Source organism: Vulpes lagopus, chromosome 11, assembly GCF_018345385.1.
Source record: "Vulpes lagopus strain Blue_001 chromosome 11, ASM1834538v1, whole genome shotgun sequence".
Lineage (NCBI taxonomy): Eukaryota > Metazoa > Chordata > Mammalia > Carnivora > Canidae > Vulpes > Vulpes lagopus.
In genome coordinates, this window is record NC_054834.1 from 94,444,098 (window position 1) to 94,456,754 (window position 12,657).

Consider the following 12,657-nt stretch of genomic DNA (forward strand, 5'->3'; position numbering starts at 1 on the left):
CAAGATATGCTGTTGCATATCTCCTCATTTAATTCATCAAACTGCTTCAGAAGTGGGTGTGAAATAGATCTTCCCCAAAAGACCCCTCTTGCTGATAGACCTTTTGTCTTGTTTCCTGTCAGTTTTGCCCTTATATTGAAGCACACAGGAGCTCAACCAAAGTACTTTTTTTTTTTTAACCATGGTACCTTCCAGAATTCAAAACTACTCTATAAGGGAAATCCATTATACTTATCTGACCTGATTACTACAGACATATCACTTATATGTTTCTTCAGTACTTTTTAAAACCTTTACTTCTAAAAAAAACAACAACAACAAAAATAAAACCTTTACTTCTTTGCAGGATTGTTACCTGTCACTTTCTAAACTAAACCAAATGTGAATATTATAATAAATTAAGAGATTTGGGTTGAAGGACCAGGTATCACAGTTGAGTTTTAATATTTTATGTTAGTTCTTAATTCATTCTGCCTATTTTTTATTAAGATTTTATTTATTCATGAGAGACACAGAGAGAGAGAGGCGGAGACCATAGGCAGAGGGAGAAGTCAGGCTCCTCATAGGGAGCCTGATGTGGGACTTGATCCCTGGACCCTGTATCATGCCCCGAGCACAAGGCAGATGCTCAACTGCTGAGCCACCCAGGTGACCCTCATTCTGCCTATTTAGAAATTAAAGATTGCTGGGAACCATCTATAGATGCCTAGAAAACAAGTAGAAATCCTTGTTTGAAGAGCTGGAATATATCTTTCATTCATTTTATATCTTGCACAGGACTGGTCATTCATTACATTCTCTTTAAATACTTCATCATCACTAGTATCAAGTCCAAACTGATTAAAGCTAAGGGAGCTCATGTTATAAATGACTAGTCCTAATGGAAAGAATGTAGAAATCCTGGTTTTACCTCTGACTTTTATACCTAAGCTACCTGTACTTCAGCTTTCCCAAAACATTCACCTATATAGATTTGCCATCCATTCCCACCATCCCCATAAACTCCAGAACACAATCTTTTTACTTCAGCTAGAGCCAGATCAGAGAAACCACACTGAAAGTACAGTCCTGAAAAAAGTGAGATTGAAGAATCTGTGAGAATGCTATGAACTGCCCAGATAGGCCTACGCCTGACTACCAGGTGTCCCTCCTCCCGCCTAGCTCCAGTAGGTATCTTCTGTGAACAGGTTCCTGGGTTTGGCCAAATGACCTAGCATGGTCCTGGCCACCATTCAGGGTTCTATGAGAGCACTACTCCTTCTCCTCAATGGTGGAAACAGAGACTCAAAGCCTTGGAAACATTCCCCAAGATCTCTGAATGCAAATGTTTCTAGAAAATTCAGCATTATATCCTAACTTGTAAAACAGTCTTTTAGCACAAAGATAAATGACCAAAGTGCTAATCAACTATGTTTATTTTTTCCATAAACAGAAAGATATGGGAATATTTGGCAAGTAAAAGGGTCATATTTTGTATTTAGGTGATTTAAAAAAAAAAACAGCTCTATACTTAAAAGTACAATAATTCCAAAATAACAGATCAGCCTTGTCTGAGGAATGGCAGGAAAAGCCTTTGACAAGGAAATGAAGTTTACTTTTAAACTTCAAGGGGTTGAGTTTAATTATAGATGGCAGCAAAGAGCAGAGAAAAGATCCTTGAAAGTTTTTTCAAGAAAAACTAAGGTAAAGTATCTGTTCTATAAAGACTGTATGTACCACTGTGTGTGTGTGTGTGTATGTGTGTGTGTGTGTGTTTTAATAGGGAGAATAAAGAAAAGGAGAGGGAAAAAACTCTTTGTGGTGTTTTTTGAATTTATCCAGAAGTATGGAAGTTCATTAAAATGAGTAATTTGGGAAGACAAATGTGTTTTTGGTGATGACATCAAAAAATATACCTACTTCAGGGACACCTGGGTAGCTCAGTTGGTTAAATGTCCGACTCTTGGTTTCAGCTCTAGTCATGATCTCAGGAGCCCTCATCTGGCTCCACGCTCAGTGCAGAGTCTGTTTGTCCCTCTCCCTCTGTTCCCTGCCCCCTGCAATAAATAAATAAAAATTAAAAAAAATACCCATTCTGTACCTCGAGATGGACATGTAGCTCAGCAGACTGATTCAGTAGTATTAGGCTATGATCACTTTTGCTATCTACAGATTGCTTCAAAGGGGACTTTTCAAAGCACAGTCAAAATTTATACCATGGGATTACAAATTATTTTGTAATAATGCTAAAATAAAATGATGACTTTCACTAGAATTCTAAATTTAAACTGTCTAAATTTCAGTTTTATTAAAGGATTAGGTTCTTTGATTTTACATGCAAAAGACACCAAGTATTCATGAACATGAATTATAAAGCAGTATTAAAAGGGAAATACTCATAGCAGAAAATATAAGAGCCAAGTTAAGAAGCATAAATTATATACCTTTCACTACCTAGTGTGCTAATATTAGTGCTCAAGAAATATTTACTATTAAAAAACAAGGCATCACAGTGTGTCCAGAGCATATCTACTATACTGAATCAAATGATAACTAAAAATGTTTCATTTTGCTCTTTATTTTGTAGGTATTATTACTTGGCATTCAAAGCACATGAAACACCTTTTGCTAGCAAAGAGAGCTGTGTTGCTATCTTGGAAAAATGCAGATTAGATCACTGGGTGCTGGGAAAAACAAAGGTAGTTCTTTCTTTTTTGTTCAGGTTGTCACCCATGATGCTCTTCTGTGTTATGTTTGTCTCTTGTCAGTGATATGAATGGCTTTGTAAGTTGTGTAGCTTAGCAGACGACACCCCAACCTAACAATGATCTTTGAGGGTGTTGGGTCAGGAGTCCTAGAACCTCTGGACAAGAAGGGGAGTGTTTGCCTCCTGTTCTGCATGTAGAGTGAGAGAACCATTTAGCATTTCTAAAATGAGAACTTTGAGCTCATTTTAAAGGTCCCTTTTTAAAAAAATAACAAAAATTAAAAATGTCCTTTTTAAAATGTTGCTTATTCCAGCATCTCATGAAGATTCACAAATCTTATTAATGAAAATAATGAGTATCTTTTACAGTTTTGTCCATTTTTCATTAGACTCATGTTGTGTTTTTTACTGTGTACCCTGACTAGCTAGTAGCCTCATTGTGTATAGCTTTTCATTTAGGGAACATCTCATCCTGCATCCCAGGTTTTTATTATCCATTCTGAATTGCTGTACAAAGCCAGTCTTAGCCTTGAGTGTTGTGGCCACACCATTGTTCCTCAGCAGGAATTAGATCACGGTGGGTCATTTGGTTGTGCTCCTTCCAAACTTCCACTGCTGGCTATGGATCAATTCTGTTGGTTAGTGCTTCCATTAGAGGCTGTGGAGATAGACAGTAGAAATCCAACTGAGAAAATAGACCTCCTGGCAGATAAAAAGCAGGCTTTGAGAACATTTGGGATCTCCTAAATTCCATTAACCTCACCATCTGTTTATATCAATAATCAAGGATTGGCTCAACCTTAGAAAAGAGGTATTGTGTTTGCTCCCAGGAAGTCAGTAATGTTAGCATAAAAGAAGTCACTGTAAACTTTAGGTAGATAGTGGTTTTAATATTTTTATTAAGAATACTCTGGAGTAGACTGAATCTGTTTGGGAGCCCATATGTAATGCTAAAACTAATATGTCATTTCAGGTTTTTCTCAAATATTACCATGTTGAGCAGTTAAATTTGCTGCTGCAAGAAGTCATAGGCAGAGTGGTTGTGCTGCAGGCATATGCCAAGGGGTGGCTTGCAGCCAGGAGATACAAAAGAATCAGAGAGAAGAGAGAAAAGGGGGCTATTGCCGTCCAGTCAGGTAAGTGCTCCTGAATCTTGGCATTTCCTCAAGTACTGGGGCTTTTCTCAGTGGCTTCTTCTCTTCTTCCTACCCTTCCTCTCTTCTTCCTACCTTTCTTCCTTGCTCCAGCAAATATTTATTGAGTGCCGGTTTCAGGCCCTGTGCTAGATGCTGGGAATAAAGCCATGAGTAAGACTACCATGGTCCCTCTGATGTTCACATAAGCAAACAAGCTGTCACAACACAGTGTGATGAGTGGCAAGGTGGAGGTAGTGTGAAGCGAGTAGAGGTAAAACCCAAATCACACAGACCTGCATCCCTTTTCCCAGATGACTGATGTAATCTGGGACTACAGGACTGGTGTGTACCCCAGGCCTGTTACCAAGTTCTCAGCATCAGAATGACTAATGCTATTTCCCAAAGGCTTTTCTAGCACAGAGAGAGCTTATAAACCAAGGGAACAAATCACCAGGCTCTCTCATATGCCCAGCCCATTCAGTGTCTCTGCATGTGTGTGTGTCATTTATATTACAAACAGGACCTGAGTTCTATGCCATTGTTGAGTGGTTATGAAAGCATCAGATCTTGAACATAGTGGACTATTTCCTTTGTGTTCTCATAACCCATATTGTCTGGACTTCATGACCATATTCAGCAACAGGGAGAGCTGTGATGCTAATGGGAGGGAGAAAAGGTGATATGATCATGCTCCTAGTGGGCAGCTTAATGCCCCAGTCCTCTATCTATAGGACTCAGAACACCCCCAGAGATTTCTCTTTCTCTTCTCATCCATTTTCCTTGCCTTTTGCCTTAGTGTTGCATATTTTCTTCTCCCAAAGCACAGTTTTTGGCACATGGTTCACTCTCACCAAATGCAGGTGTTGTGATACTAATTATTTCCTTTGACTCCCTTCTTTATTTTTTCACTCCTTCAAATTCCAGGTTCATATCTTCCTCCCAAATAAAAAAAAATTTTGAACAGGTCAGGCTATGCCAGTTCTATCCTACCAAACCACCCTGCTCCCAAGTCTTGAACCACAGCTTCCTCCAGGGATTGGGATGACAGGGAACTGTCTCACCTGGGATAGAGGTCCCCAGTGATTCATATGTAGAATCCAGAGTGTTCTGGAAACTCACTGCCAGAACAAAAATAATTCCTTCTCAGAAGCATCTTGGAGGCCCAGCTAAGTACAGAGAGGCCTCTTGTTCCCCACCATCGCTCACGTATCTCTGCTTATTTTGTTCAGTGAGAAAGCAAGAGGGAAGACGAGAGGGGTAATAGATTGGAGGGAAAACAGCTTATATCAATTCACTGGCACGTTCCTAAATTAATGTCATTCCTAGCACATGGTTTTATATTTTTAGCTTGGAGAGGATATGATGCTCGGAAGAAATTTAAGAAAATAAGCAACAGAAGGAGTGAGTCCGCGGTTCCTATTCAAGCAGGTAATTAAAACATCATTTTCATAGCATCCACTTGAAAATATTCTGTGATTGAGTTCATATGATTTTAGAAAGCTGAGAGGTTAAGAATTCAGGAGGACTGGAATAAGAGTTAAGAGTTCCAGTTGGGGTTGTAGTGCTTGCGCTGACACACCCCCTGTATGATGATCATAAGGCTGACAATGAGCATTTGCTGCTTGCCATATTTGTGTAAGGATGCTCTCAGTAAGTGCTCTTATATTCTTGAGTTTATAGAGAGGGAAACTGTCACAGAGAAGTGCAATAGGTTGTCCACAGTCACACAGCTGGTCAGTAGCAGAGTCAGCATGTGAATACAGGCAGTTTGGATAAAGTCAACTTCATTACTCCCAACTGAACAAATTTCTTTCCTTCTTGGAGTCACAAATCTGTCATTTGTGAAACGAGAGCACATGCTCAACTCTAGTTAAGTGGGAAGGTGTCTAGTAACCTTGGAATTCTCTGATCAGATGCAAAACCCGTCTTTCAGCATCACAGAGATAAGAATAGCTCAGGGACTTTCCCAGCAAATGGAATTTCCCACACCCTGGACTGTAGGTGGCTAAGGTGCTCCTCTGTGCCTCATGGGGTTACCCTGTGTTGTGGCTCAGCTTGGGCCTGGCCGCCTGAGTGCTGAGAGCTCTGGTTCTTGCCTCATCAGACCTGTCCTTAGCTTCTGGGTGGCTCTGCTCTTCTGCAAATGGCAGTATCCACGGTGGCTGCCCAGCTGGGTTCCCTTCATCATTTGAAGCCGTATGTGCCTAATTGAGGACCTGGAAGAAGTAGGCCCCAGAGCATGCCTGGAGCTCTGAGAATGTAAAAAGGTGGAGACCGAATGAGAGAGCAGGAGCTAGTCTCTTGGACTCCACAAGCCCAAAGAAGGATAGGGTTTCAGATACTGCTGCCTTGCGGCAAACTCTTAAATATAACAGCTGCAGCCTTTTTGAGGCGGTCCCTGCCCAGAACCTGGCTCCAGGAAAGCTTCTCAGAACTCTCTTCACCAGCCGCTTAGAGACCTGACATCTTCATTCAGAACCAGAATATTTGGAAGAAAGGGATGTCATTTAGATGCAAATGTGCAAGTTTTAACACCACCCCCTAGGAATTTTAAGCTCTACAACTTCAAAGAGTTCATTGGAAGAGGGGTCCAATTCTAGTTGCAGCTTAAGGAAGATAACTCAAAGTGCATTTGTTCCCTACTTGCCCACCTCTACGCACCACAGCACACAGCATACAGCACATGCATGCAAAGCCCCCGCCCCTCCCAGTCTGATTTCTAATCTTGCAGTTTGGCTCAAAGCCCAACATATGTTTTAAAATACAAACTTTGGGTTATATATTGTTGATCCACTTGAGTCCAGTGTGTAGGATCATAAATCATATTTTCCCTCTCTGAAAATGATCTTTAGAGGGTTCCCTGTTTGCACTCTGTTATTGCCAAATGAGGGCTGCATGAAAACAGAGACAGGTTTGCTTCATCATCCTATCAGGCCAGTCATGATTGCATCTTTTAGGTAGAGCACCTATGTGGTAGGTACCATGGAAGGATAATTTTTGTTTTGTGGAACTGGAGGAGAGAACACATATCTTCAAGGTGCTTCTTTTTCTTTTTTAAGCTTTGCAAGCACCACCTCCCCTCCACCTCTTTTTTTAAGCTTGGCAGCTAATGTTCCTACTTATCAAGTGGCATTGGGAACTTCCATTAATCGAGTCTACAGGGGGTTGGGCAGACATGAGGACATTGAGGGTGGTACTAATGCCACCTCTCCCTCTTGGAAGTAGTGTGGCAGCCAGAGCAAAAGCAGAGTCTCTCTGCCCTTCAGCTAACACCATGGACAGGAATTGAGGTGCTGGCTTTGTGTTAACAGAAAAGATGCCTGGATAAGGTAACACCATTTACAATTTTATGGACAGTTTACTTTGACTTGAGAATGTTTTCCTTATTTTTATATTGGAAGGCATGGTTGTGTTTATCTAAAAAGCAAAGCATCTCATTCCAACTTCTCTGTTTTGGGATGTGCTTTTCCCAAAGCATAATCTTCTCATTACAAGCTCTTCTTCACACCACTAGGATGTTTCCAAGAACAAGCCCCAGACCCAGCAGTTCCCTTACTTGTGAAACCTGCAGGAAGTGGCTTAGGGACGTTCATTAGCATAGAACAACCATTTATGATTATTTTCAAGATTTACTCTCTAATTTTTTTTTTTTCAACAAATCATTTCACTTGAAATTTAGATTCTGTGGAATGCATTTCTTTGTATTTCGAGTTCTGGCCCATAGCCTTTTTTTTTTTTTTTTTTTTTGTGGTGTTGCTAAGATATGTTATATATTTTTAAAAGAGCAGCCCTTGAAATTTAGGAAGCATTTGGCCTACATGTTGCTACAGAGCAGTGCATATTGAAATTTGTTTTCCTTTCATCTCCTTCCCAATAAAAGCAGCCGCACAGCTTATCCCTTTAGCTTCCTCAGAACTTCCTTTCAGAATTCCCGATCTATTACGGCACGTTCACATACCAGAAACAAGATGCCTTTTCATGCTGTCAACCTTTTTCATCTGAAATGTAAATTAATTCTTGCTGGTATGCCTTGACAGAGATCAAAGTCGGGGTATTAACCTTCCTGGTCTTTTCCAGGAACCCATCCCCAGGACTGGGCTGCGGCTGCTAAGAGGCCAGTGTCCCTATTATAGGGCCCTCCTCCAGGCAGCCCTCGGTCCAGGAGCCACTATTTCAAAGATGCAGAGTCCTTTTGTAACTGACCTCATCATTACTTTAAACTGAGTGAGAAATGATCTGCCTGGCTAATTCCTGAAAGAGAGAGGGAAGGAGATACACACACACAGTCCTGTTCATTTTAATTGTGGGCCCTTCACTCAGATTCCTGGAGCTTGTTTAAGTGGTTTTGACAGCGAGTGATCTCGGTTTGATAGAGGGAGGGACAGGGCTCCAGATTGGAAACCTCTCCCCTTGCTCAGTGGGTCATTTCTTGCCTGTCAGTCTTTGAGGTAGGCCACATTTGCATTTTCAAAATAAACAGATGCCTTTCAAATACATGAGCTGGTGGTCTAGAGATCTCTGTGGGCCCAAACAGTTCACCAGCCAGTGATCAAATGCTGGAAGAGAAAACAAACGGAAAAAAAATACCCTAGGTACATATGCATCCATTTCCTACGTGTATAACATTGCACCGTCAATAAAATGCCTCTATGAGATGTGAGGAATCTGAGAGAGAGAGAGAGCTGGGGATCCCCAAACAAAAGTGTAGTTTACCAGTTTCCTTTCCTTTCCTTTCCTTTCCTTTCCTTTCCTTTCCTTTCCTTTCCTTTCCTTTTTTTTTCTTTTCTTTTCTCTTTTCTTTTCTTTTCTTTTCTTTTCTTCTTTCTTTCTTTCTTTCTTTTTTTTTTTGCCAGGGGAACAACTTTGAATGTCATCTTGGTGAGAAGTGACATGTTTTGTGTGTTTTTATTATTTGTTAATGTTAATAATAAGCTCCTGCCAAAGGAAAACCTATTCTTTTAAACACCAAACACATACTTTTTTAATCAGAAAGTTAAGATTCACATATTTTCAGATAGATGGGGTATTCTAAAAGTGACAGCTATATGTGTCATTCCCTTACTAATCTATTATTTTTTTAAAGAACTCTTTCTGTTAGAAAGTGGATATAACTAGATTTGTTAAAATAAAAATGCCTACATTCTTCAATAAATACTATCAACACACATAACCTGCAGGGATTTTTAAGAGGTCTATAATATGTCATTCTTTCTAGTTTTTGGAAGCACTGGTTTTAAGATTGCTCCTCTAAATTCAAGATCTTTTTTTTAAAAGAGAACAAAGTAGTGAGCTTCCCCATCTCAGGGAGAAAATGCCTCAGGTTGGTGATAGTGGAGCCCTAGGGGCTGGGAACAGAATGTCAAAGAGTGTCTCTTCTTCCAGCCTCCCTTTCCAGTTCTCCCCCAACCCCCAGGAGCAGAAAGAGCCCATTGGTTTACAGCACATTTTCATCTAATTGCTTCAGTGCAGTGGAAAATGTTTCGCCCTTTCTCCATGTCCTCCGTCAGCTTTCCACTTACTCCCCCTCCCCAGCCCTTACAATAACAGAAATAATGACCATTTCACCTTCAGATGCCTTTTAGGGAGAGTGCTTTTTGGAGCCTTAGCCATGACTCTGCCAAAGTGCAGGCTTCCTTGAGCCCGTGAAAAGGTATTTTAAACCAGATTCAGCTGGAACCTCTGGGCATATCATGTGACATGGCCAATGAGAGTTGCTTTAAATGCTGTTTCCAGAGGGGAAAGCAAGCATCATGTCCAGATAGGTTCCAGCACTCTCAGATACGATTTCAGATAGCAACCTATCAGAGGCTATTGTACTTCTTGTAGAAACTTGACCCTACTTCTAACAAAACCAAATTTCTAGTGTTTAAAACTGCCTGAACTTTTAAGCCTGTGTCAGGTAAGGCCTCCTTTTGGTCTTCTCTAACTTTAAAAGGTTGGTTCCTTTAGCACTGTTGATGAGTTGGCAGTGACTGGGTAGTTATAGTAATTTCCTGGAATGAGATCTCCAGAAATATCCCTAGGTGTGCGGAACAACTATATTTTAAATTTAGAAATTTCTTTCTTCATTTACTATTTATTAAGTATCTGTCCTGAGCTACCATGGTAAACAGTGGATTTAATTTGGAGCTTCATATTTCCCATCTCCAATACAGAGGGTGATAAAACATGCTGTTCCTCAGAAGAATGCTGTTTGTATAAGTCGAGTACTCTATATTATGTCAACACATATTGGGAGGGAGTTCTGTAAAACTCCAGTGCAATACAAAGAGTAGAAATCATTATAAAATATAGCTGAGGATATACATTGAAATAACCCATGTTTCTTGAAGGTAAATATGATTACAGGAGATATTTTTCATTCAGACAAAGCTGTGCATAAGCAGATTGTTGATCACAAGCCAAATAGTAGAGGAAGGTCAAGTGAATGTACCACTGAAGGATGAGGTCCACCTTGAACTAACAAAAGGAGATCAAGCACCCCTTCGATCACTCCACCCCTCAAATCACTCCCCTCCTTTCTTCTCTCTTTGCTATTCTACCACTATTCCATTTCTATCTCTTAGAAAGATTTCTGGTCATTTCACATAAACACTTCCTCAAAATGTGAGAGAAGACAGATTCCAAGCTCTTCTGGACAGTTGGGCAGGAGCCAGCTGTCTCTTCTTTCCTGTTGTTGTAGGTCATACCTACACAAGAATAAAGCAGTGTCTAGGGGGAAGTGTTAACTGATATATTCAGGCTTGAGATGAACTATGAGGTGCACGTTGGCTTCACTGCCTTCTAAACCTTTCTTTAATAGAAAACAGCGTACCTTCAGGTTTATGCAGAGAGTCCGGCCCAGTCCACCTGCACACTGCCTAGGTTTCTCTAACTCTCTGTAAGTAAAAAGTTGGGACTGATTTCTGACAGCTATAGGCTTAACATTTTGGAGGGGAAAAGTGTTTGTGGGGATAGATGTTGTGCTTTATTTTAGGAAATTATGCCCTGTTTGTGAGCAGGACACATAAACATAGAAGACATACAGGACAGGACATACAGAGAGCCCCTGAAGCTTGGTTTAGAGGAAGTGGTGCATAGCAGAGAGAAGGCCCTGGCCTGTGGCTTCAAGGTTTCTGTCAAGACATGGGCCCTGCCAAACCTCACTTGGGCATAAACAGTAGAATTCTTGCCATGAAATAACTTGGAATGCGTAGGAATGTCCTTTGCTATGAAATCAAATTATTGTCCATGTTAGAATTAAATGCCTAGAGTACTATTTACCTAATGCACAGAGAGGAAGCTGTGAAGAGCCAACATGGGCTTGAGGTCTGTTTGGGACTGATACCATGTTGTCATGGCACAGAACTGCTTCAGATGAAACTTTGGTGTAGCAGTCTGCACCACCAGGACTCAAGATTAAAATTTCAGAGGAAGTCCATGAGTACTTCAGTTTTGAATCAGCTCCTCCATTTTGGACTTTATATAGAGCTCCAGAATCTGGCTGCAAAGAGGTGCTGCTTGAAGTGGCATCTTTACCACCCCAACCTGTCAACTATACTCAACATGATCAATAATGCACTTAAGGTGCCTTTATTCTATTTTCTTTAAATTTTTTTCAAGTTTCTTTTTTTTTTTTTTAAGACTTTATTTATTCATGAGAGACAGAGAGAGGCAGAGACAGGCAGAGGGAGAAGCTGGCTCCGTGCAGGAAGCCTGATGTGGAACTCGATCCCAGAACTCCAGGATCATGCTCTGAGCCAAAGGCAGACACTCAACTGCTGAGCCATCCAGGCGTCCCTCAAGTTTCTTCTTTTCATATGGAATCATAATTATTTAAGTTATATACACGTAATAGTAAAGAAACATTTAGGAAAAAAATTAACTGCTCTGACAAGAGTGATTGGCCTTCTTTTTCTCAAAAGACTCCTGTGTGTAGAAGGCAGATTTTGTTTTCCCCCTTAACAGATGAAACAGAATCACAGAGAATTATGTGTTATGAGCGTAAGAATTGGCTGGGGTGGCTGAGGTGCCTGAGTGGCTCACTTGTGTAAGTGTCTGACTCTTGGTTTTGGCTCAGGTCATGATTTCATGAGTTATGAGATTGAGCCCCATGGCAGAATCCAGCCTCAGTGGAGAGTCTGCTTGAAGATTCTTTCCCTTTGCCTCTCCTCCATTGTATGCTCACTCTGGCACTCTCTCTCAAATAAATAAATCTTAAAACAACAACAACAACAAAAAAACAAGAATTGATATCAAAGCCCTCTTCTCAGTCTTCACCCAGGGCTCTTTCCAGGAGACCACGTTCTATCATTAGTTTTCATCTTGGATATGGCACATGGACACAGGATACCAGTCAAAGCTTTGGGAAGAGTTTCATATACCCACCTAAGCAAGTGGACTTTGGAGTCAAAACAATTTAACCAAAACCCCCAAAAATCTGATTAAAAAATGGGCAGAGAACCTGAATGGACATTTTTCCAAAGTAGACATATGAATGGCCAACAGACACATGAAAAGATGTTCAACATCACTCATCATCAGGGAAACACAAAACAACAGTGAGTGTCACCATACATCTGTAAGAATGGCTAAAATCAAGAAGACAAGAAATAACAAGTGTTGGCAAAGTACATAGAGAAAAAAGAACTCTGGCACTATGCTAGTGGGAATATAATTGGTGCAGCCACTATGGAAAACAGTATGGAAGTTTCTCAAAAAGATAAAAATTGAAATACCATATGATTCAGTAATTCCACTACTGGGTATTTATTCAAAGAAAATGAAAACATTAACTCAAAAAGATATATGAATCCCTATGTTTATGATAGCATTTTTTCAGTAGTCAAGATATGG

At 40.4% G+C, this 12,657-nt stretch overlaps 1 protein-coding gene across 5 annotated transcripts in view; it reads left to right on the forward strand.

Moving 5' to 3' along the window:
* MYO3B (myosin IIIB) overlaps positions 1-12,657 on the forward strand; it is a 427,577-nt gene that overhangs the window by 263,304 nt on the left and 151,616 nt on the right. For all 5 annotated transcript variants that reach the window (XR_005990597.1, XM_041773390.1, XM_041773393.1 and 2 more), the window contains exons 26-28: positions 2,567-2,678; positions 3,660-3,822; positions 5,170-5,250. Coding sequence is in view for 4 of the 5 variants with exons in the window: in XM_041773390.1 (XP_041629324.1) it covers positions 2,567-2,678; positions 3,660-3,822; positions 5,170-5,250 (356 nt within the window). In the remaining variant the exon portion in view is untranslated. The remainder of the gene's footprint in view (positions 1-2,566; positions 2,679-3,659; positions 3,823-5,169; positions 5,251-12,657) is intronic.